Source organism: Dermochelys coriacea, chromosome 1 (genome assembly GCF_009764565.3).
Source record: "Dermochelys coriacea isolate rDerCor1 chromosome 1, rDerCor1.pri.v4, whole genome shotgun sequence".
Taxonomy (NCBI): domain Eukaryota; kingdom Metazoa; phylum Chordata; order Testudines; family Dermochelyidae; genus Dermochelys; species Dermochelys coriacea.
Window position 1 is genome coordinate 39,105,202 of NC_050068.2, and position 27,550 is coordinate 39,132,751.

General features: G+C 36.8%; 1 protein-coding gene across 4 annotated transcripts in view; it reads right to left on the reverse strand.

Annotated features, from left to right (window-relative positions):
• Nucleotides 1–27,550, reverse strand: part of PSPC1 (paraspeckle component 1) — a 98,673-nt gene that overhangs the window by 22,665 nt on the left and 48,458 nt on the right. For 2 of the 4 annotated variants that reach the window (XM_038386728.2, XM_038386731.2), the window contains one exon: nucleotides 24,462–24,949. The exons of the other annotated variants lie outside the window; for them this stretch is intronic. In XM_038386728.2, coding sequence (XP_038242656.1) covers nucleotides 24,764–24,949 — 186 coding nt within the window. In that variant the 3' untranslated portion in view covers nucleotides 24,462–24,763. Of the gene's footprint in view, nucleotides 1–24,461; nucleotides 24,950–27,550 lie in introns of those variants that run through there. 4 annotated transcript variants of the gene reach the window in all.

Below are 27,550 nucleotides of genomic sequence, written 5' to 3' on the forward strand. Positions count from 1 at the left end.
TATTTAAAGCTTCTACTATAATCTTGAAAGAAAAAAATTCTAAATTTGATCTGAAACAAGGAACTAAGCCAGTATTTCAAGATAGCCACAAAAAATACACAAGCATCTTTAATAAATGGTAGCATATGCCACAAATGCTTTACATCTTATAGGTCCATCTAGATGTGACTTACCAGACAGCTTAAAAAAAACAAACAGAAAAAATTAAATATATATGTTTCAAATAAATAGTCAACATACATATTTTGTTGGGATGAAGACATATATGTGTATGTGTTAAGACTTCCCAGGGCACAAAAATTGCACTAGTACAAAAACTGGAAAAACTGATATTCAGCCTTGGACCATCATCTAAATAGCACTACTAAAAGCAAGGAACAAGTGATAAAGTTAAGTCTGGATATCTTGTGAAATATTAGGGCTAGAATTTAATGCCCCACGTAACATTAGAAAGAAGAGGTTGGTTCTCATGTTTACTATTATGCCACATCCATTTACAGGCCTGGCAAGTTGTGAGCTATCCGAGTAACATCACAACAGTTTATCTTCTTGCTTTTTTTCCTATACCAATTCTGATAGAACTGCCACTATCTTTAGAACCAGAAATCAATGTTCACACTATTTTAGAAATATTTTTAAAATAGGTGTAAAATGTTAACTATAAATTAGGAATAACTTCTGAAATCCATTTTTAAAAATCTGACCCTTAGTTTTTAGTTTCTGGAGTTTGAGACATAATCACTAATATCAAGTCATAATTGAGGATTAAAAAGCACACTGATAGCAATAAAGTGAGTTTAAGTTCTGATAATAGAAAAGCAGTAATATTAGTAACATTATTATGACAGGTTTCAGAGTAGCAGCCGTGTTAGTCTGTAATCGCAAAAGAAAAGGAGTACTTGTGGCACCTTAGAGACAAACAAATTTATTTGAGCATAAGCTTTCGTGAGCTACAGCTCACTTCATCAGATGCATTTGGTGGAAAATACAGAGGGGAGATTGATATACACACACAGAGAACATGAAACAATGGGTTTTATCATACACACTGTAAGGAGAGTGATCACTTAAGATGAGCCATCACCAGCGGCAGTGGGGGGGAAAGGAGGAAAACCTTTCATGGTGACAAGCAAGGTAGGCTATTTCCAGCAGTTAACAAGAACATCTGAGGAACAGTGGGGGGTGGGGTGGGGGGGAGAAATAACATGGGGAAATAGTTTTACTTTGTGTAATGACTCATCCATTCCCAGTACCCTAAACTACTACATGCCACAAGGGGCCACAACAGTGGTTCCCGTAACCCACCCAGCAATATTGTTAATCTATACAACTATACTCTTAACCCAGCAGAAGAATCTGTCCTATCTCGGGGCCTCTCCTTTTGCCCCTCCACCCCCACGAACATGATACACTTCTGTGGTGACCCAGAATCATATTTTCGACGTCTCCGACTCAAGGAATATTTCCAACACACCTCTGACCAACATATTAACCCACAGAGACCTTCCTGCCAACACTACAAAAAGAAGGATTCTGGGTGGACTCCTCCTGAAGGTTGAAACAGCAGACTGGACTTCTACACAGAGTGCTTCCGCCGACGTGCACGAGCTGAAATTGTGGAAAAGCAGCATCACTTGCCCCATAACCTCAGACGTGCAGAACACAATGCCATCCACAGCCTCAGAAACAACTCTGACATCATAATCAAAAAGGCTGACAAAGGAGGTGCTGTCGTCATCATGAATAGGTCGGAGTATGAACAAGAGGCTACTGGGCAGCTCTCCAACACCACTTTCTACAAGCCATTACCCTCTGATCCCACAGAGAGTTACCAAAAGAAACTACAGCATTTGCTCAAGAAACTCCCTGAAAAAGCACAAGAACAAATCCGCACAAACACACCCCTAGAACCCCGACCTGGGGTATTCTATCTGCTACCCAAGATCCATAAACCTGGAAATCCTGGACACCCCATCATCTCAGGCATTGGCACCCTGACAGCAGGATTGTCTGGCTATGTAGACTCCCTACTCAGGCACTACGCTACCAGCACTCCCAGCTATCTTCGAGACACCACTGACTTCCTGAGGAAACTACAATCCATTGGTGATCTTCCTAAAAACACCATCCTAGCCACTATGGATGTAGAAGCCCTCTACACCAACATTCCACACAAAGATGGACTACAAGCCGTCAGGAACACTATCTCAGATAATGTCACGGATAACCTGGTGGCTGAACTTTGTGACTTTGTCCTCACCCATAACTATTTCACATTTGGGGATAATGTATACCTTCAAATCAGCGGCACTGCGATGGGTACCCGCATGGTCCCACAGTATGCCAACATTTTTATGGCTGACTTACAACAACGCTTCCTCAGCTCTCGTCCCCTAATACCCCTACTCTACATGCGCTACGTTGATGACATCTTCATCATCTGGACCCATGGAAAAGAAGCCCTTGAGGAATTCCACCATGATTTCAACAATTTCCATCCCACCATCAACCTCAGCCTGGACCAGTCCACACAAAAGATCCACTTCCTGGACACTACGGTGCTAATAAGCGATGGTCACATAAACACCACCCTATTGCGGAAACCTACTGACCGCTATGCCTACCTAGATGCCTCTAGCTTTCATCCAGATCATACCACACTATCCATTGTCTACAGCCAAGCTCTACGATATAACCGCATTTGCTCCAACCCCTCAGACAGAGACAAACACCTACAAGATCTCTATCATGCATTCTTACAACTACAATACCCACCAGCTGAAATGAAGAAACAGACTGACAGAGCCAGAAGAGTACCCAGAAGTCACCTACTACAGGACAGGCCCAACGAAGAAAATAACAGAACGCCACTAGCCATCACCTTCAGCCCCCAACTAAAACCTCTCCAACGCATCATCAAGGATCTACAACCTATCCTGGAGGATGACCCATCACTCTCACAGAACTTGGCAGACAGGCCAGTCCTTGCTTACAGACAGCCCCCCAATCTGAAGCAAATACTCACCAGCAACCACACACCACACAACAGAACCACTAACCCAGGAACCTATCCTTGCAACAAAGCCCGTTGCCAACTCTGTCCACATATCTATTCAGGGGACACCATTATAGGGCCTAATCACATCAGCCACACTATCAGAGGCTCGTTCACCTGCGCATCTACCAATGTGATATATGCCAGCAATGCCCCTCTGCCATGTACATTGGTCTAACTGGACAGTCTCTACGTAAAAGAATAAATGGACACAAATCAGACGTCAAGAATTATAACATTCAAAAACCAGTCGGAGAACACTTCAATCTCTCCAGTCACTCGATTACAGATCTGAGGGTGGCTATCGTTCAACAAAAAAGCTTCAAAAACAGACTCCAACGAGAGACTGCTGAATTGGAATTAAATTTGCAAACTAGATACAATTAACTTAGGCTTGAATAGAGACTGGGAATGGATGAGTCATTACACAAAGTAAAACTATTTCCCATGTTATTTCTCCCCCCCACCCCACCCCCCACGTTCCTCAGATGTTCTTGTTAACTGCTGGAAATGGCCTACCTTGCTTGTCACCATGAAAGGTTTTCCTCCTTCCCCCCCACTGCTGCTGGTGATGGCTCATCTTAAGTGATCACTCTCCTTACAGTGTGTATGATAAAACCCATTGTTTCATGTTCTGTGTGGGTATATCAATCTCCCCTCTGTATTTTCCACCAAATGCATCCGATGAAGTGAGCTGTAGCTCACGAAAGCTTATGCACAAATAAATGTGTTAATCTCTAAGGTGCCACAAGTACTCCTTTTCTCTTATTATTATGCATCTCAATGCATTTTACAGACATGAATTAAGACATGTTTAATGACTTTCTAAAAGATACACCTCTAGTTCAAGCACAAATTATTGGGTTTAATGAAATTCTAGAACCATAATGGCCCATTCTCACCCTAAAAGCTATCAGTCTATGAAACAAGGCTCAACAAAGCAAAGTGGTAAGTTTTATCCCCATTTTACAGCTGGAAAAGCTGAAGCAAAAGGACTGATTTTCCCAAGATTAACCAGCAAGTCAGTGGCAGAACTGGGAACAGAAGTCTCTTGACTCCCAGTCTAATGTCATTCACCACAAAATCATTCTTCAACCAACAGCAACTTACCATGCTTAAATATGCCTTGGCAGACCAAGTCAAGTGCTTTCATGACAAAACAACCTCAGCACTAGCCCTGGATTTATGGTCTGAAAGAGGCAAAAATACCTGGTTTTCCCTCTTCCCATCCAAGTGCAGATGAGCTGATACCAGTTTCAAGAATAAACTGGTATTTGTAAGGTTGTTACCCAGACTGAAATATTTCAAGCAAAAGGTACAGAACCGTTGTAAGCATTATTTGGTACTGTATATAGCATTCAACAAAATTTCACTTTCAAAATATAAGAAGTTCCTAATATAACGCTCAAGTATTAGTGCATCAAATCAATTATACAGCTCACACCTGTACCAGCAGCATAGCAGAGAAAGGATGTAGAGGTTACTCATCTTGAGCAGTAACTGGAGTTCTTTGAGATATGTCCCCTTGTTGGTGCTCCACTTCAGGTTCGCTTGTGCCCTGCACCTTTGATCAGAGATTTCTGGTAGCAGTGCCCGTTCAGCCTGCACGTGTACCCCACAAATCTTTGTACCTTGTGCCAAGATTCTATGGGGTTGCACAAGTAAGCCACCTTCAGTTCCTTCACCACCAAGACCCATAACAGAGACTCCAAAACAGAGGGGAAGGAGGGCTGGTAGTGTAGCACCAAACATCTCAAACTCCAGTTATTGTACAAGGTGAGAAAGTGTCCAAGATTTTTACCTAAGGTGTCCTCAGAATTTCTCCTTCATCAAGTAGTGTACCTGGGGGTTCTCCACTTCAGATGACTTGTGAGCAGTACCCCCATTAAGGAGGTGGCAGGTTCGGAGCAGAGTCCAACATGAAGAGAGAACTGTATTGCCTACAGCAGCATCTTATCTTGCTGCAGGAACCAAAGCATAATAATTAATCAAAATATGATCAGATGACCAAGTTGCCACCTTACAGATGTCTGCAATTGGTACATCCTTAAGTAAAGCTATAGATGTAGATAGTGCTCTTGTGGAATGTGCTACCACTCTCGAAGGGCACTGAACATGAATTCTGTCATAACAAATCTTAATACAATCGGAGATCAATTTTGATAACCTGTTCCGAAGTTACTGAATCCTTATTTTTGTCTGCAATGGATATAAATAGTCTAAGGGATCTTCTAAATGGTTTGGTCCTAACTATGTAGAAGGCTAATGCCCTCATGACATCTAGGCTATTAAATATGGTTTCCTGAGTAGTCCAGTGCGGTTTTGGGGGAAAACCTCGGAGAGGAATGTTTTGATTAATATAAAAATCGGAGGACACCGTAGGTAAAAAAAGAAAAACTTGGAAGTGCCTGTACTTACACTTTTTCTCTGGTGAATACTGTAAATGTTGCGTCTGCCATTAAGGCCCCCAATTCTCTCACCCTTCAGGCAGAAGTCAGGAAGATTGTCTTCGTTGATCAATTTACCAAAGAAGATGTCAGTGGCTCAAAAGGGTGTTTCATAAGGCAAGTAAGTACTGGGTTCAAGTCCCAGCTTGGAGTAAGGGAGATATTCGATAAACCTCTTAGAGATCTTGCCATAGCTAGGTAAGTGAAGAGTGAAAAAACTCTTATGGATATGTGAAAAATTGTTACGGAATTTAGAGAAAGACCCAATGTTTTCAGCTCCAATAGGGAATTCAATACCCTGGGAAGAGGAGAGCGAGTTGGCAACATCTGGTGAATGTTACACCAAAGATAATATTGTTTCCATTTTCTGAAGTTATTTCTTGTAGATTCTTTTTTACTATTTAATAAAACATGTTGTACCTCGGACAAACAGGGTATCGCTATAACTGAGAACCACTGGGGAACCATGCTTGTAGCCTCAAAATCTGCAGGTTGGAGTGACGTGATGGACTGGCATTGTGGGTCAGTAGATAAGGACTGACCAATAGCCTCCACAAAGGGCAAGAGGTGAATCTGATCAAATAGGGATACCAGACCTGTCTTGGCCACATTGGTGCGGTCACTATGACTCTGGCTCGATCTTGTTGAGAATCTTTAATAGTAATGGTATCAGTAGTTATGGACCGAGAAATCTTTTGTCCATGAGATGAGGAACATGCCTCCAATGCATTGAGGATCGAGCCCTCTCATGGAGCAATACCTGATGCATTTTCTATTGGCTGCTATGGCAAACAGACTGACCTGCGGGAACCCCCAGAGTAAGACTATCTTCAAGAGGACTCTTCAATTCCCATTCGTAATATAGAAAGTAATATATCCTGAGGTCATCTGCCATGATGTTCTGAATATCTGGGAAGTAAGAAGCTGAGATGACTGTGTTCTTCGCTATGCACCAGTTCCAGAGTTCTATTGCTACCGCTCAGACTGCTGGGAAAAGTGCACCTCCTTGACAACTGATATAATACATGAATGCCTGTTTGTCATTATCTTCACTGACTTCAAATTGATTAGCGGTAGAAAGCATAAGGAAGCATTTTTGATGGCTCTCAATTCCAAAAGATTGATGTGGAGAAGCTGTTCTTATAATGTCCCTTTTCCTTATACCTTATGAGGTCCCAGATGTGCCCACCCAACCCAAAAGTGAAGCATCTGATATTATCACTCCAGTAGGGGGAATTTGCAAGAGCAGAACACCTACACAGGTTTTGGTCTGGTCTTCACACCAACCGAGTGATTGCAGAACCCACTGGAGAACAGACAGTAACCTGTGTTTGCTTAGTTTGCAAACTGAAACTATCCCTGTCGACTTTGGAGGTGTAATCAGGCATGCTGCACTACAATGTCACAAGCTGATGGGTCCCAGCAGTTGAAGACAATATCTTACTGTTACTTGAGGAATTCGCTGAATCTTTGAGATGAGATTCATTACTGTGAGAAATCTGCTCAACGGTAGATATGCTCTGCCTGTCACTGCATCCAGGAAAGTTCCTATGAAATCTAGACATGGTAGTATAGTCAAAATGGACTTTTCAAGGTTGATTTAAAGGTCCTGGCTGTGAAACAGGGAACACATGATCTTTACTGACATCAACACTTCCTGATATGATCTGCCCCTGATCAACCAATTGTCTAAGATGAGAGAATGAGTATGCTGTAGGTGAGCAAGCAACTACTGCCAGAATCTTTGAAAATATCCTTGATGCTGAAGATAGGCCTAAAGGGAGCACCCTTTATTGGCAGTGTTTGTTATTAGAAAACGAAAAGGGTGAATAGAGACATGACAATATGCTTCTTGTAGGTTGAAAGTTGCAAACCAATCTCCTACTTCTAATAAAGGAATTATTGCTGCCAGAGTCACCGTCCTGAATTTTTGTTGCTTTACATATTTGTCAAGAGACCTGAAGTCTAAAATTCGCTTCCACCCTCCATTCTGTTGATTGGATCGTTGAGACTCTCAATTAAGCTATCAAAACTGTCATTTGGTGGACATAACATCTGATCTTCATCTCTTGGCTGGGGGTTCAAAGGGTCTAGGGCAGAGGTAGTCAAACAGGCGGACCATGGACCAAATACAGACTGCCAGATGCATTTGTATAGACCCCGACATTTTTATTATTTTCTCTGCAGACTGGACTTTGACTATAACTTCACCAAGAAATCTGAACCTTGACAAAAAATAATTGAATATTCCTGGTCTATGGTATGTTGAATACAGGGCTTGGTCTGCTCCTTCTGCAGTATCAGACCTACTAAAATCTTTTATTTACAGATCTTTAAATCCTAGGGATCACAGTGTGGCTCTTGAGTCTTTTAAAACGTGGAGAGATGCATCCATCAAGTCTGCAAAGAGTCTGCGACTGTCAAAGGGGAAGTCTACGACAGTATTATGAACCTCTCTCGGAAAGCCCAACAGTTATAGCTAAGATGCTCTTCTCATAACCACTGCAGTGGAGTTAGACTGTGCTGTCTTATGTGCCCCATCTAAGGGGGCCTGGAGTGATGCCAGGAACTGACCCCCTTGTATAAAGGACTTACATTGCTCTTGATTTCTTCTGGCAGATGCTCATTAAAGAATATAATTTGTTATAATTTAAATAGCCATATTTGCGCATGAGATTTATTCCTTTCCTCCTCCTGCTTAGAGCCAGATGTAAATAAGGACCATAGATGTACTCTGTGCCACAGCGCTGCGTACCTCTCTACCAGTCTTCAGTGACTGAGACATTTATGTGAATGGGGCACTAGCTATACTGGGAGTTCTATGTATTGGGGGGTGGAGGAGTGGATCTTCCGCTCCTACATCCAACGCAGGAACTAAAGCTTTCTCCATCATTAGGAGCGGATACTTACTTTCTCTATTTTTTAAAAACTAGCTTTGAAGAAAGTGCAGATCCTGCACTTATTGGGAATATGAGTATCATCCAGACAGCAGAGGCACTGAGAATGTCCATCACTTATTGGAATAGCCTCACAATAGTAGAGGCATCTCTTGAATGGGAGCCCAGCTGTCCCAAGAAAAACTAATGAAAATGTAACTCTTGGAAGGGGAAGTCTCTGAACTATATAATTGTCTCTGTGAATAAAACGTTTGGCTTTTTTAAGGAAAAAAAGCTTAGAGGGAACAATTATTCCAACAACTATCACTATAAGGTAACTAAGTGAGAAAAAGCTAAATATTAGAGAACAGGCACACAGTAGACGCCAAAGGGAGCTCTGAAGGAACTGAGGGTAGTTTGCCTACACAGCCCCATATAGCCTCAGCACTAGGCATGAGAATGTGTGGGATGTAAATGACCAGGAAACACAGGCACTACTACCAAAAATTTTCAATCAAAGGCATAGGGCTCAGGTGCACCTGAAGTGGAGCACATACAGGGACACTACTCAAAAAAGTATCAACTATACATTTAAAATAAACATATATATGAAGCAGCATGTGGAATAGACAGTTAAGTGAGAGCTAATGCTTAATAATTACCTTTTTCTAACCTTCACTGTATACTGCCATCATGCAAAAAAGGAATGCTCTCCAATCTTATATTTGATTCTAGTATAATTTAGCATGCATTGCTATCCATCTTGAAAACTTCTCTACTGTGAGGGCACACAAAGTTTTCAAGTCAGAAGTTTATCTCAGGCTGAGTCATAAGAAAACTGTTAGAGCAAATGAAATCTACAGCCTTGTTTAACTTGATACGTTGGTTTGTTTGGAAAGTGAATAGAACATAAAGCTGTTATCAAGATTACAGCATGGTTTGTTCTTGTGACATCAGCCTCTCCCCGAGTGGTGCTAAAATAGCAAATCTTTCAATGAGCTTTATGCTTCCTTCACTCTATATTCATATTCCTGCTCACCTTTAACAGGTTTACTCTTAAGTAGTAATTAAGTCCTATTTCTGCTCTCTTTCTTGTGAAGGCAGTATAAAATCTTCTAACAGCAAATGACCAGAAAAAGCCCTATCACCACCAAGATTTTATATACACTAAAACTGTAACAAATATAGATGTCAAAACACAATCTAGGATTGTGAAAGGCAAGGAGAAGAATGAAAGGCAAGGAGTCTTTTACTCCTAACTGTGACTTCACTTTTTTTTAATTGGAAGACGTGAGAGATGTATCTAGTGAGGAACATTCATCCAGTCTGGCTCCATTCCTTTACTTGAATGAGGTGTTTTAAAAACTTAAAGAGTTGATAAAACTGGTAATACTAGCTTAATGGTTTTTACCTTAAAATAATTTATAAGGAATTTTAAACCCATGAGAGCTGTCTGTTGCCACATTCCATTTATCTACATTTTTGTATAATTGGGATGTGGTAATCAGTTCAATTTATATTTCCTATTTAACTGAGTCTATCCCTTATTGAGAATGATGTCATATTACTTGTTACTGGCAGAAACTCGAGTATTACAGGAATGGGAGAATTAAAAGAGTATACCTTAGTTTTTCCAAACCTATAACTCTGAAGGAGGAATATTTCTGCCAAAGTAATTTTATAAACTTATTTCTTCTTGTTGTTCTGGAAGTCACCAATCACAGCTTCCACCATGATATCAGTGCTATTGCAGAGGTGGACAGAATTCCAAAGAGCACTTCTGCTGGGCAGTGTCTGTTTCTATAAACAAGTGAAGAGTTCTCTAAAATGGCATTAACATTCCACTTTTCTATAGAACATACGTGTCCAATTTCACATGTTCTGAACTCAGCCCTTTGACTTATAGCATGGTTCCAGGCTGTGTCTTCATCTCTCCCTTATATGTCATGATTCTTTACCCATTTCACTAACATTCAAGAAGAAAGCAGTAGCGTTAATTTCACAAGATACAAAAGCATCAGAAGCACTGACAATGGTCATACCCTACTAGTTTTGTGACCAATTTGACTCTTATTTGTTAGGTATTTGGTTTACTAATTATAATCCTCATCATTTGCCAAACCAGGAAACAAACAATTTTTATTAAATATACAACTTGTGGTTTATGTAATGTTTCAGCACCACATAACATTAAAATAAAGTAAAAATTCATTAGAATTATGAAAAATAAGTTGACTGTCTTTTCAAGTGTCCATGAAATTTCTACCTCGGTAGGTCTGTTTGTTGCCAAAACAAATTTCAGTGAAAAGATGATTTGAGAAATCTCTAGAGTTGCCTCATTTTGCCCTGTAATGAGTAATACCCTTTAACTAACGAGTTTCCTTCTTCATACCTGAAGAATGGCTTAATTAAAGACTAAAAGAGCCGATCACCATAGCATATGGTACATATATTTATTTATTCTGTGTACATTAAATGCATTTGTACTTATGTAAATAAACATTCTAAAATTTTGAAGAATTTTACACAGATGAAGTTTATGAAGAGATGGATCAGCTTAGTTTGGAGTGAGGTTCTTTTTTTGCTTGCTTTTTTAAATTGACTTCCAAATTTTTAACGGAATGAGGGGGAGATAAAGAAACTGAAAAAATGATAAGTCAAATCAGATTTTGCAATGGTGCTTTTTTCACATGAATATCCCTAAGCATTCCATGAGGCAGTGATGAGATATCACCTACTACTTTTAATTAGAATTGCCACAATATATTCTGTAGCTCAATTCTTGTGCATTCAAACATACAACATTTGGGAGCTCATTAGCATAACTATAGTTCAGAACCCTTATAATGAAGTTGAAGTATTGACTTTTAGGAATTACAGCACACCAAAGCCTCTCACAACCCCTTTTTAACTTCAATTAATAAGTTAAAATAAAATATACATATACTCACACAAGGTATAACACAGATACACACAGAATACATAGGTGGGGGTGATATCCTGCAGGACCATATGATAAAACTGTATTTACCATGCACTTTGAACTCCTCTTCTTCAGCTGCCCACTAATCAACTTCTGCCTGGTTTACTATTCCAACCCTCTGAATTATATAACAAACAACCTAGCAATTATATAGTGCTTTTCATCAGTAGATCTCAGAGTGCTTTACAGATGAGGTCACAGTATCAGTACCCCATTTTACAGATGGGAAAACTGAGGCATGAAGACAGGAAATGACTTGCCCAAGTTGACTAGAAAGCCAGTGGTTGAGCTGGCAACAAAACCCAGGTCTCGAGTCCCATGCTCTATCCACTAGGCCAAGTTGCCTTCCTGCATAACAGACACCATTTTTATTTTTGAAGCCAGCTTTCCAAAAACTTCTGTCCTTCCCCCAAAACGTGGAAGTCTCCCTCCCCACCATCCTGTTATACTGATTTAAGGCTCTGATGTGTCAGAAAAACTTAGTATCATTGGGAAAAGAAAGATACCAACTTTCAAATGGGATATACTACTTGATTCTGTTGCCTATTTTGAAAGTCCCCAAAATATCCAATTTTTAAGAGAGGTTATGAAAAAAGCTTTTTAAGTAATATTCAGGTTTCTAAAATGTATTTGTTATAATTCTTCCTTCCTTCCAAGATCTAGACGAAATTATATATATGAATATATAATTACTCCCAGAAGTAAGATCTACATTAAGATCCTGATTCTGCAAACACACATATGCAAAACTTTCCTACTATAATAAATTAAGCATAGTCTAAGTGTTTACAGGATTGGGGTCTAAGATTATGATCACATATCAGTAATTTAAAGGTAGAAGGGAACAATAGTGCTGTAATCATCCCAAAGCAAGTGTTACAAACCCTGGAAAGTCAGAGTTAAGATTAAACTTTAAAGAAATCCAACATATTAAAGCGCACAATTGCACAGTTAAGGCACCCAAACAACCTTAGCTCTGCTCCATAATGATGCCATGAGGGAAAAAAGAAGAATAGAGGAGGATTTTTCATAAAATCTGTTTTATTTAATCTGAGACTAGAAACATTGAATATAAATGAATCACAATATTCAGTAAGTGCAAACATCACTTACATTCAATTGTTTTCTGATTTCTGACATTTCTGTGATTTTTTCCCCATCTCAAAGCATGCTTTTATTACTATAGATGATATTCTACTGCCTGAGGTGTTGACATAATTAGTTGCAATTTTACTCAACTGGTTCATTTTCAGACTTAAGAATGGTCACTGGACCTCTTGATTTCAACTCTCTTGGTACACCAGTTGATTAACTCTTTTTATAATGAAAAATCCCAGTGCAATGTAAAGTGGTATTTCCCAATAAAACAAAATGAAAGAGCCAAGTACTACAGCACATGTCCAGTGGCATCTCATAAACCCCCCCAAACTATGAAAGTTTACTATTCCCCCACAAATATATTTTATATAGACTAGTTTTATGCAGTGGATCATCCTAGTCCACACAGCATCTTCAATTATTTTCTCAGTTCTAAAGGTGAAAGTGACTATACTCAAACTGTAGTTTGTGATTATATATCTGAATTCCCTAAATTACAGTACAAAATCATTGATTTAAATAAGCTTTTGCACTGGTATGTTTAGTTATTTTCCTAAAGAAAGGTTCCTTCTCCCTGGTTAGGGACCATTAAAACATGTTTATTTGCTATTAAATATAGCCTTTACACTACAGTTAGTGCTTCTGTTTGCTAATCAAGACAGTACACTATATGTATATATATTGTTTAAGCAATTATACATCTTAACATATATTGATTCTGATTTTTAATTTTTATTGTGATGAAAAATGGTGAATGATGCATTTCTTATTTACTAGATTAATTTTTAACCTTGTTTTGTGTCAAGGTCTATTTGAATAGAAATTCAAATTCAATTAAAAATGCACAAAAACAGCATTTTAATTGTGATTAACTAGTTATATAAAGACAGGTTTCAGAGTAGCAGTGTTAGTCTGTATTCGCAAAAAGAAAAGGAGTACTTGTGGCACCTTAGAGACTAACATTTATTTGAGCATAAGCTTTTGTGAGCTACAGCTCACTTCATTGGATGCATTCGGTGGAAAATACAGTGGGGAGATTTATATACACACACAGAGAACATGAAACAATGGGTTTTATCATACACACTGTAAGGAGAGTGATCACTTAAGATGAGCCATCACCAGCAGGAGGGGGGGAGGAAGGAGGAAAACCTTTCATGGTGACAAGCAAGGTGGGCCATTTCCAGCAGTTAACAAGAACGTCTAAGAACAGCGGGGGGCAGGGTAGGGGGGAGAAATAACATGGGGAAATAGTTTTACTTTGTGTAATGACTCATCCGCTCCCAGTCTCTATTCAAGCCTAAATTAATTGTATCCAGTTTTCAAATTAATTCCAATTCAGCAGTCTCTCGCTGGAGTCTGTTTTTTAAGTTTTTTTGTTGAAGGATAGCTGCTCTCAGGTCTGTAATCGAGTGACCGGAGAGACTGAAGTGTTCTCCCACTGGTTCTCCCACAAGTACTCCTTTTCTTTTTAGTTATATAAAGCTACCTTAAATGTGCTGCTTACATAAGAAAAAAGTTTCAGAAAGTTTATCACAGCATGATGTACTTTTAAAACTGAATGATTTATTTAAAAAGGAAATCTTGTTCCTAGTTAGTGAACTGATTGTTTCTGTTCACCCTGTCCAAGATTTTAATACTAGATCTCATCCTTTCACACCTAATATTTATTCAGAGATTGGAAGTTGAAAACAAGCTTTCCTTCTTTTTTCAACTCCCAACTCATTTCTTAGCTTCGAATGAACTAGTCATTGAACTGAACTAATTGACAAAAAGAAAAGGAGTACTTGTGGCACCTTAGAGACTAACAAATTTATTAGAGCATAAGCTTTCGTGAGCTACACACGAAAGCTTATGCTCTAATAAATTTGTTAGTCTCTAAGGTGCCACAAGTACTCCTTTTCTTTTTGCGAATACAGACTAACACGGCTGCTACTCTGAAACCTGTGATTATGCAAGGCACTGAATTTAGCCAGGAAGTGAGCTGTAGCTCACGAAAGCTTATGCTCTAATAAATTTGTTAGTCTCTAAGGTGCCACAAGTACTCCTTTTCTTTTTGCGAATACAGACTAACACGGCTGCTACTCTGAAACCTGAACTAATTGAATAAATGAAGAAAATATTCTGCAGAAGAAGCTACAGCTGTCAAAAACTGGTTTAGCACTTGAAAAACTCTAGTTCCAGATGCTTAGGCAATGAGTTCAGTGGTCTTTCTTTAAAACATGGAAGCAAACATGTACTGCTTAATATTATTTTTGGTATTCAATTTAAATACCAAATTATAAGTTCAAGCCTTAACATAAATTTTCAACTTTAAATTTAATTTTAAATAGGTAATTTTTAAAAATCTGTATACATTTAATTGTTAAAAAATCCAATTTAAATACAAATCTGATTTTTTAAATAATCAATGTTTTATCCATCCTCATGTGCAATAGGTTCAACATCCACAAAACATTTACATTGTTCAAAGGAAAGCAAGTTTAGCAATAAGAATCTCATAGTTACTAGTACAGTAAGTCCTAGTAGGAAGGTTGAAATAAATGCTCTAACAAACTGATCCCACACTGGTGCATTAGCATTAAAAACTATGGGTGGATAGGATGTATGTACACTGGACACAGTGTTTATCAGTTAATTGTGCTGAAATTGTATTAACGCAAAAAAACAAACATAAAATCAGAGACATCAGATGGACATAACAAGGCAACAGTAAACTGGCATTATAAAGGTTCTACAATATTCACAGCTCATGCCAACATGAAGTTCAATTGTATTTCACTTTGATTACTGTAAATCAAAATACTTAAAATATGAACATCTGTTAATGTGATTATTGTAATAATTTATATGTCGATATACCATTGCAATTCTCTTATAAATTAGATTTCTGATCTCTAAATATTGTACTTTGAAAAGTGAAAAATCACATTCCCCAACACTAAATCAAAAATATTTGTATTACTTGGAACAGCACTGGTTATTCCAAACGGGTTCAGATGCAGAACAGTTACAGGTAAAGCAGTAAATTCTAGGAGTCTGAAGTCTAAATTGCATGAAAAAATAGAGGACATAAAACTACTGCTTCATATTATACTCAGTTCTCTTTTTGTAACTTTTCCTTTCAATGTTTCTGCTTCAAATTGATTAAAACGTATCTTATCTGTTATATACTTTATCCCCCCAAGTGATTACATACATATCATGTCAGACTAGATGATCATAATGGTCCCTTCGGCCTGGAGTCTATGAATCATTCATTAACATTACTATATTTCTTACACAAAAAATTATTTCACATGAATTTTAGCATTCTTGACAAATAATATATTGCGAACTTTGAATATCAAAGCTCTCATTTTTTCCACAGACAGAATAAAAATGCAGGCAGTAAACAGGCAAGCTTCCTCCCACAGCTAGCACACAATCAAATTCTGGAGGGACCATTTATAGGTTAGTTAATTAACTCTCCATGCCTTTAATTCTTGACCTCTGCTGAGACTGACATTAACAGTACCATTTAAAGATTTTTCTGTAATGTGAACATTTGAAGATGAAGAATGTGACAAGCTCCCAACTCATTTCTCATCCACTCATTTCTAAGCCAAGTATTTGCCTGACAGTACTGAAAAGACACTTAAACAGGACATGATAGCAATGAATATTTATTTTCATAGTTCCTATTGCACAATAGATGCTGAACCAGAAAAAGATTCATACACAAAGGTGGCAGTTACTCATGAAATATTTATTTACTGCGGACAGAAGACACTTACAGGGAAAGCTTCTTACCTATGACTGAAAACAGCTTCCTTACATTTTCAGTCGCAACCAGATGGACAATCTACCAACAAATAAAAATTAGTAATATCCGACAAGCAGCTCACTCATGCTAGCTAGGCTGATCCATGAATATTTAGATTTTAGACGTCAATGTTGCTTAATCATTTCTAATTAACAGAAAAATCGTTACATGAAGCACATGTACTAACAGTTTAAGAGGCCACTTATGTTTGGAACTGTATTGGAACTTCATTTTGACAGTGAAGTAGCTGGTTTACATAGAACTCTTTCAATTTTATGCTAGACAAATATCTAGGCTCGTCAACAGCACAATTCCAGCCAGAGAATATCTTTTTTAAAAATGTGAAGTACTAAAGAAAAAGAGGGGGGAAGTAACAATATGGATGGCGGATGCAGATAGTGCTGGGGAGGGTGGTTACAGACATTTGAGATGTTTATAAGTAAAATGCCTGATTTAACTCCCTGGGAAATAAAGTAGAAAAACTCCTAAAACAATAATCATATGGACTATTGGACCACCAAGATCCAACAGTCTGATTAAAATATGCCAGTCAAACATGTATCTTTTTAACCCCAGAGGAAATATTAAATATTCACTAATCAAAGAATTAATATAGCCAGTATGGATACTAAGAAAATCAAGGGAGCAGGCATAGTGGGGAGCACAACATGAGTAAGGATAATTAGCCACAGAAATAACTTATTTTATAATGACACATTTCAGTGTAGCAGCCATATCAGCAAAAAGAACAGGAGTACCTGTGGCACCTTAGAGACTAAACAAATTTATTAGAGCATAAGCTTTCGTGGGCTACAGCCCACTTCATCGGATGCATAGAATGGAACATATAGTAAGATATGTTTATATATACATACAGATAAGTTGGAAGTTACCATTTAGACAATTGACAAGAAGGTGTGATGATACTATACTTAAGGAAATAGAGTCAATATGTGTAATGACCCAGCCACTCCCAGTCTCTATTCAAACCCAAGTTAATGGTATCTAGTTTGCATAGTAAAAGCTTCTAAAACAGTCTCCAAGGAGAAACTGCTAAGCTTGAATTAATATGCAAACTAGATACCATTAACTTGGGTTTGAATAGAGACTGGGAGTGGCTGGATCATTACACATATTGACTATTTCCTTAAGTTAAGTATCCTCACACCTTCTTGTGAACTGTCTAAATGGACCATCTTGATTATCACTACAAAAGTTTTTTTCTCCTGCTGATAATAGCTCATCTTAACTAATTAGCCTCTCACAGTTTGTATGGTAACTTCCAACTTATCTGTATGTACATATAAAAATATATCTTACTATATGTTCCATTCTATGCATCCGATGCAGTGGGCTGTAGCTCATGGAAGCTTATGCTCTAATAATTTTGTTAGTCTCTAAGGTGCCACAAGTACTCCTGTTCTTTTTATTTTATAATCAACATTCATGTTTCTTTTTTAAATCTTCCATGGCTCAGACTATTGATAACACATTTTTCTCTGCTACCTAGGTTAACTGGTAAACATGTATGGGTACACAGAAAGCTGAACTTTTACTTAACTTTCGTTTGCCTCTTTTAAACATCCTCACTTGAAATAATATTCTAGTTTCCCTTTTAACCATATGATTAGAATTTATAGGCTGAAGAGTGGGGCTTGGGCATTTGCAGACCCTGGCCCCGAAACATCCCAGCTCTATTCAGTATCTAGATTTAAAATTTGTTAACTGCCAAGTTATATTCTTGTACTCCATTCTGTTTACATTTTTTTCAACTATAATAAAGACAGTAGGGATAGTCATATTCTATACCATTTTGACATGACTGTGAAAGGGTTCAAATTACATTTTTTGAATCTTTTGTTACTCTTGTGGGCAAAAAATATTCAGTCATGAAACTGAGTCTGACCCACCAGTCCCTTAAGAGTGATGTGCAAGAAATTTCACTATTTGTTTCACAGCAAAATTATTTTAAGATATTTAATTGGTTTCAATTACTCTGTATTCAGTACTTTTTTTTTATATTTCCTGACAACGTACACAAAGATGAACTTTTTTTTAAAATGTAACCAAGTATTTTAGACACTAACAGGAAAAGTAACTCAAAATGTACATTCTTTCAGATACCCCCGACAGCAATTGGTTCAATTTTTTCCCCTATAAACTTCCATGTATGACAAACTTCAAAAAGTATATGGTGGTAAATTTGATATAAATACAAAATTAAACCACAGTCTTGGTTTATTTTCATTGCATGTTTATTTTTCACTTTTTGCAGTTTACACACAACTGTTTTTGCTTATGTTATTCTCAGATATTCAACCTCTCTCATTAGGGGCAATAACACCAGCCCATATTCAGTGCATTTAAAAAAAAATGCAACACTTATGCCCCACATCCAGCAGGATAGCAGAAATAAGTACTCTCAGTCAACGAAGGAATCAAATTACACAGTAATGTACTACACAAGAACATCCATACGGAGTCAAACCAATGGTCCATCTAAGCCTGTATCCTGTCTTCTGACAGTGGTCAGATCTACAAGAGTTAGATATGAAAGCACTAAAACAATTAGGCACAGTTAGAAGTTTTTAGATCAATACATTCACTATGCACCACCAAAGAAAGTCAAAAATATATTAACTCTCAGATGTGTGTGCATGAAATACCAAGGTTATGTTTGTTCTGATTACTGCTAGAGATTACAGCAGCATTCTGTTCTAATTAATGGGACAGCACAAGACAGAAAGGAATTTTTCCTCATGTCAACCAGCTGTTTAATGCTGCATGACTCAAATGTAGAACCATTCTATAAAACAGGAACATAAAAAATAAACTTTAAATCTGATTTTAACTTTTACTGTAGATAAAAAGTACATTTAAGATGGAAAAGATCTATTAAATCTATCCTCTTGAAAATGCAGATAAAAGATGCATCTATAGTAAAGGTTTCTTTCCATATGTTCAGAATGTATTCATAAGTATTGTTTATGACAAAATTAAAAATTAGGTTTATTATATTTAAGGAAGTTACAACAGAAGTTTTACTAGTTAAAAGTTCATCATGGATTGATTAATCATGGTAAAAGTATCACATCTCATGATTGTCACAGAAGTAAAATGAAGCTCTGAAATTTATATAGCTGAAGTGAGGCTTTTAAGATTATAGATGTTTTATAGAAAAAAATCTATTGATAAACTTATGCTTTAATTCTTCATATCAGCACAATGCATTGGAGAGAAAACATTACGTGCTATTAAAAAAATCCATAAAAGATAAGAATCATTTATGTTGAGAGTCACAGGAATCAAAATTAAACATTCAATACAAGTTATAGACAAGTTTAAATAATACTGCAAGTTTCTTCATGCAATTCTCTTACTGTTACATTTGTATATATTATTTCAAATGGATTTTAGTAAAAATTATTGAATCTAAATAATGAAAAGTCTCTGAGACATTTGCTATAAAGGTAACATATGATACTTGGTAGCCTAGAAAGAAGATAGAAGACGCTTATTTCACTTTGTGACTCAGAAGCCTACTTCACTATATGTTTAAAATGTGAAAACAGGATTTCAAAGGAATTTTCATTCACCTTGTTGTATAAACATAACATACATAGTAGATCAAACAGTTGTATAAAAAGTTGCTTTCGTACAACTGCTCATTACGCAAAATTTTCCCATTCCCCATCAAAGGCAAATCACAGTAATATCACATCTTACCTAGCTCTTGCATTATGTAGCAGGAGTCAGATGAACACACACCTTCTAAAAAAGTGCATTATTTTTGCAAGTATGGAGCATATGTCCTAACAATGGACTTTCTATTACATAAAGTTACTGTTGTGCCTCTTATAACTCCTGAGGTTATTTCCAGTTAGAATACAAGAATTATTTAAGAAAGTAGTGCTTCACAAAAACTATTTGAAACCAACTGAAAGGCCAATTAAAATGGTTCTATTTTTTCAAGCCAGGAAGATGATTAAGAAATAAAAGTGAAGACTGGGTAAGGGAAAACAGTGAACTATATAGAAAAATATCTTTAAGAGTAGAGCTGAAACAAAAGAGTATGTGTTATAATGAGTTAAGTAATTATGTCAGTGAACTATGTAAATACTAAATATTTTGACGTCCTATTCAGATTACTTGATCTTATTACAAGGCTTGTATTATATTCAGGAGGACACGTTCTTAGTACATTATTAGTAGTACAATACTCAAAACGGTAAATAAGAGAAGGAGAAAAGGTCTGTCGTTTTTATTGCATCTCTATGTCCAACTGGATCTCTTCTGTCTGAAAGACATGTAGCCAACAAAAAAGCATTGCACGTTCAGGAACTTTCACTCATCTGGACAGGTCTTCAGGATGATGTTCTAAATATTTTGTTTTGTGAGAAATCCAGCCTAGTGGATCTGAATCACAAATATTAAATTTCCAAATAAAAAATTTTTTCTAAGAACCAGAAATCTGGGCAGGTAGGTACTAAATAGTAATGAATTCAAAAGTGAAAATCCAAGTTGCAATATGTAAGCCAGATGGTCCTCCTTAAACCAAAGTAACTGAGACTCAAATGAGGCATCTGCATGCCACACATCGTCATGTATCAAGGCCTGTGATAGTTGGGAAAAAAATGTGTTACAATAAGAATTGACATATTTCTTCCAAATCCTGTACATGTACTGTGCCCTCTTCTGCATGGATGCAGAAGGATCTTTCCTTTTCTTTCCAAAGCAGAAAATTAAATATTACTAACAGTTTTCAGCACAACAGTACAGAGAATAGCTTTCAATGACTCCAAAATGCAAAATCTCTCAAGTTTGTTGTATTGTATCAAAATGAAAAGTGTGGTAGTTTCTACCAAGTTTTGTGACTTGTTTAAATAGAATGTTAATGCTGTTCAAACCTCTGGACAGCACTACAGGAAGATAAACTGTCTCACACAAAAACTAAGTCATTTTGGAAAGAAATTTCAGGAACATCTTTCTGATTCCTCATGTATAACTAAGAGGCATTACAATAGACAACTATTATGTGAATTACATAAATTCTCATTTCCTTTACAGAATAAAAATATATATTACTACTATCTATTGTTTATATTACCGTAGAGCCTAGGAGCCACAGTCATGAAGCAGGACCCCATTCAGTTGCAAAAACACAGAACAAAATGACAGTCCCTGCTCCCAAAGCTTACAATCTAAGTATAAAACAAAAGACGACAGACAGACAGGGGAGTAAAAAGAAACAATGAGACAATACTGATAAGCATGACAGGCAGTAGTCAACACACCAGCAGCCTTAGCCATCTCTACTTACCATTTGAAATATTTTAGGACCCGCACTTTACAGCTGGCCTTAGTTATACCTGCTTTTACCACCTTCCCAAAAGACTACAGAATAATACTTTCCTGGGCATGAAGCAGTCAGCATTCAGGAAGTTCCAGATGGCACAGAATGCATCAGCCTGTCTCAACAACCCAGGAACTGCACACACTTCAAACCTGTGTTCTATTCTCTAAGATGGCTTCTCACAGAATAATGTGTCAAATTCAAGATCTATGTTATTTTTAAGGCAGTCAATGGTTTTGGCCCAGGATACCTAAAAGTTCACGTAAGATCACTATTGTTCGGGCACACATACAGCAGACAACAGCTCTACTCCTCAGGCACCATGGAACTACCCACCACAAGGATGTGCATGAGACTTTTTTTTGGGGAGGAGGGGGACCAGTTCAAGACACTCCAACTCCCATAGGAATTAAAATGTACCATAAATCTCATTTCTAAGTCCAAGGTGTACTTCTTTGACCTAACTTTTGCTAATCAGTGTAACACCATATATTGAAAAAAGACAATTTCTCCGTGTGGAAGAAGAAAAAGAAAGAACCACATGACAGATTCTTTTTACACTGCTTATTGTGCTTCTGGAAGATGTTCAGATACTACAGTTATGATGGCCATATATAAGCCTGAATAATACATAAGGATTTGGCCAGAATGAATGAAACCCCCTACTGGGAAAAAAAAAGAAAAAAAATACTCTTGGATCTTTATCAATTGATGAAGATCTCATTATGCCTCTCATTCAAATTATAAATTTACACACACTGGAAAAGTATTTATCATTGGCCAGCTTAAATGTAAAAATAATACATTTCTTAATCTTTAGGCAAAATTTGCCATCTTCAACTAATGCAGCTTGAAAGGTAGGGATAAAGTTAATCTCCAACATTGGTCCCCCACAATAGCATTGTTACAAATGTCATTTTCCAACAAGAATGAGTGCCAAGTAGGAAAGCTTTTACACTTAATACAAGGACAAGTAGTAATGTTTCTCACTGTATTAAGTTTAAGGATAATCTGCTCAGTAAATTGGGTGCAGCTTACTTTTAAGAATGGGTATTCTTTTTTACAATTTGTAGCATGCAACAAAAATATACCAAACTTTTAACCAAACTAATTGTTTTGCATAGCAAACTGTAAGAAACATCAAGTTTGTACTGTTAGACAAAATACTGCAATAGCCTAAGAGAAAGAAAGTTGCTAATGGATTTAGCTATAACGGTCACAAATTACACAGCTGTAATTTTGCTGAGCAGTATTCTTGATTTTTGTGTTATGTTTGGGGCAATCAGTTAATATCTCCCTTAAGCAATTCAATAACATGGTGTGCATAAAAGTATTTTTCAATTCCTGACACTACTTCTAATTTTAAATGGCTATCCATTTATTTAGAAAGAAATTCAACAAGATCACCACACCTCTATATCGAAAGTTTATCATGACATACAGCCTTTGGCCCAATTATCAGCTGCCTTTTATCCTTGGCCTGGTCTACACACAGAATTTGCACTGATTTATCTAAAAGGTAAGATGTTCAATTAAAAGTGTTTAACTTAATCTGTGTACCATCATACCTTTAAACCAGTGCAACTTGTGTGTACACAAATCCCCATGTTCTACCTGTGCAAAATGGGTGCAAATCATCCCAAATCAAAATGGTAGCATTTTATACCATTTTTGCACAGGCGAAAGTGACAAAAAGTGCAAGGCACCCAAGATTTAGACCCACTTGCCTTTACAGAGGACTAGACAATCTAAGAGGTCATTCCATCTCTTCCATCATTTACAGAAGTGGATTTACACAAAAACAAGTTGTTTATCGTAACAGACTTTCCCAATAATTCTGTCTCATTACTTGCTCTTGGGTACTTGTGCTGGAAGTGTGGGTTTTAAGTCTTACACTTCAATAAATCAATTTTACCCAGAATACATTTAATTAAACAATCGAATTGTAATTATTCATTTCAAAATCTAGAATAATTGGTATTAATATTCAGTTATTTCTAAACAAAAAATACTTGATACTACACCGGAGGCAAATACCAGTAATTGCAATAATAAATTGGAAAAACAAAGATGATTTCCCCCTCTGAAATAAACATGGGAAAGTCACTGATATGGATAGTATCTTTTTACAAGCCATTGGTAAATGATTATTTGCTATACAGACCAGCTGCTAGAAGGAGACACACATTTCCCCGTGTGTAACTTGATAAAAGGCCTTAAATAAACTAAGTGTAAATAATGCACCATTATCTGTTATAACAGGATACTTTAACACTATTCACTAATGCTCACCATAATTCATAAATGCACAGAAATGAGAACTTAATTTTTATAAAACCTTATTTTGTGTAAAATATCCTTAATACCATTTGTTGCGTTTTATGAATGAATAAGCACAGGTGAAGATTTACCTTCTGTAAGAAGTTATTTTCCAAGGTTCAAAATATTTATTTGAAAAATTCAACACAGAACATATTTTGCTGACAATCCTATTGTGACTAAGTTTGTACAGGAAGGTGAGAAACAGGTTAACAGTATTTTTTACAGATCATTTATATATATATATATATATATATATATATATATATATATATATATATATAATGTTTATATATAATGGGATACCATTCAAAAGTTGCATTAGCTTCAAATCACTTGTTATAACAAGTATTCCTGACATGTACTGAAACTTACAGTTCTATTTCCACACATTTGCAGTTAAGTATGGAATTTTCTTCACACTTAAGGTGGGAATTCCTAAGTAATAAGATGAATGAAAATGAAGCTGTTTACAATTAAACTTAAAATTCATCAGTATTTGTAATAACATTTCCAAAATCCTTTAAAGTAATTTGTTTTATATTTTATTGTGATCAAACAACTGCACAAGTTTTACAGCATGGTCACACATTGATATTTCGTAGAAGTCACAAACACAGCTGACTTACATAATGATGCACATCATTTCTGCTCTACACTACAAAGCCTAAGATGGAATACAAAAAAGTTTAGGAATTACAAAATAAATTGCTTTAAAGACTACATTAACAATAAAACTGTTTTCCAGATAACAGCTAAAAATTATAAAGGCATACCACCGGATATTTGTACTGAATTTTCGAAACAGTAAGGAATGAAAATAAGTTTTAATATCTGCGACGTTTGTTAGGTCCTTCAAAGTTGCCCCCTGGATTTCCTCTACCAAAGCCACCAGGTCCACCACTCACGGCACCTACACCACTCATTGGCGGCTGAGGAGTTTCGGAGCCTGTTCTACTAACCAGAGGTGAACCCATCTGTGATGGCCCTCCTTGTGGGAATCTCTCATTATGCTAACAACATACAATGGATATTAAGTCCATTTGGAATGCGCCAAATGTAAATTATAACAAAAATGGCAAAACCCCAAGTGGTGTTGTCATGAAGTTCAGCAGATAGTCCAGCAGAATCAGGATCATACATAGAAGGAAGAAAGGAGCAATTAAAATAGTTATTATTCAAAAAGGAGCTGAAAATAAAAGCTTATTAAATACTATGCTCCAACTTTGTAAAATTAAAACAAAGGTACATTAAATAAATACTAAAGAGTTGCGTCCCACTCAGACTGTATCAGCAACCACTTTTACAGAGTATATAATTTAAAATTTACACTCTAAAAGTTTACCTCTCCACAAAGCCGTACTTATTCTCCATGTAAAAATAAATATATTTTTTAGCCTATTAGAAGACAGGGAGCAAACATTTTATACGACTCTTCCCGTATTTCAATGCTCCTGTATTCGCTAGCTTGTTCAGAAATTGAAGCATTGTCAAAGTAGAAAAAAATGAGATTGTGAGTTGTAGCTTCAGTGTTTCCAAAGTTTATTAACTAAAGGAATAAAGTTTCTTCCATCAGAGAATATTATACATCTAAGTTTCTTCAGACAGATTTAAATGTAGCCCAACTTGAAATACAGATGTAAGATACAAATCAGATTAGTGTTCTACGCCACATATTTTATTTAGCTCCCTGAACCATATTAAAAGTTAAATATAAACTAATACAGATGTGGGTACCATAATTCTTCTTTAAAAGTCTTCTCTTAGGCCCCAATTATGCAAATACTTACACATTTAAGTACTCTAATTTAAACATAAACATAAGCATTTGCAAGATAAGGGCTCTAGTCACTAACGTTTTAAAAGTTTTATCTAAATATGATGTGGATATAATATGTACTGTTACATATTGGGTCAGACTTTCCAAAAGAGCTCAGCCCCTTTAGACACCTAAATGAAGTGGCTTTGGGTGCTAATCACTTCTGAAAATCTAGACCCTAATTCTTAATGCTGCAGTGCTCCTTTTTTTCCCCTTCTAGGTAATTTTTGGGAGATATTTACACAGGTATTTAATTTTAAAATATAACAAAGTACTTTCAATAAAATCTTGTTTCTGATCAACTCAAATCTGCCAATCTGAATATACCCAGACATGAAAGAATGGCTTGTCTAAATGCAAGGTTCCTATACTCCTAATAACGTAACTCTTACTGCTGGTCTAATTTTCAGACAGTCATAAGCTAATGATGGGTATTTTAATTAGAGTTTCTACTTCTAGACTGAAAAATGAACTATGACTATTAAGTATCTATGGTAAAGGTCTGAGCCAAGCTAGGATATTTTAAAGTGATTTCTCCAATGACAATCTGAATCTCAAATTTGGTGGTGCATGAAGAAAATATGGCTGTCCAACATTTATTTAAGTCAAAGTGAGGTGTTTTATTTTAAATGAAATTATGGTTGTATGTCTACATCAATAACAAGATGTTGATATGACCTGCACTTAAAAAAAAATTCTAGGTGCATGTCCATCTGAAGTTGAAAATGAAAACTGGATTCCCCTCCCTCCATCCCCCATTCTGTTTTCTTGTACCCACCAAATGGCAAATACTCTATATTACAGTCCTTTGAGAAGAACACAAAGATTAGTCAGCTACATTCTTTTCACCACGTAACAAAAAAATAGATGTCTGAGCAAAGCCAAAAAAGGAATTATTAAAATTAGAGGGCCAGATGAGCAAATCCACTTATTTTGCTCTTTAACCTTCCATTTCCTTCTAAATGTCAGCAGTTTTAATTTTCAACTTTAGGCTGGTCAAACTGACATGTCATTATACCCAGCAGTTTTGAAGTGTCAGTATTTGAAATTACCATGTGGGGGGGGGGGGGGGGAGTCAGGAAGTTATTTTTAAATACACTTAAAATAAAATCTTGTCTTTTTCCACACCCGCTTTGAGTTTCTGATCTTATGCAACCCTAAGGGTGTGTTCCAGAGGTAAGCTGAGCAAGCAGAATAATGACTTTTTCAGTGTTCAACAGTTTTGCTGGATCACTGCAATAGTTAATATACTTTTTTTTCCTCCTTTGCGCTCCCTCTTTAAGAAACCAGTTTGGAGAAGATGACTTCAGTAAGCACAATGAAGCCAAAACTTTGGCAAATGCATGAAAGACCCATTTAATCAGTACAGTAGTTACCAGCAACAGTCTGTTACCTTGATGAGAGCATCTACTCTCTTCACTAGCTTTTAGGCTGATCTGTCCCATGGAGAAGGAAGTGAGCCATTTCCAGGAGACAGTATCTTTGCCAAAGGATGTTGTGAAGGTATAACAGGGTTGAAAAAAGAAAAAGATACGTTCACAGAGGATAGGTCAATCAATGGCTATTAGCCCGGATGGGCAAGGATGGTGTCCCTAACCTCTGTTTGCCAGAAGCTGGGAATAGGCAACAGGGGATGGATCACTTCTTTTCATTCATTTTGGAGCACCTGGCATTGGCTACGTTGGAAGACAGGATACTGGGCTAGATGGACCTTTGGTCTGACCCAGTATGGCCACTCTCATGTTCACTACTGAGGGAACAAGCTGGCTCCTGTGAGAACCGACAGTAAAAGTCC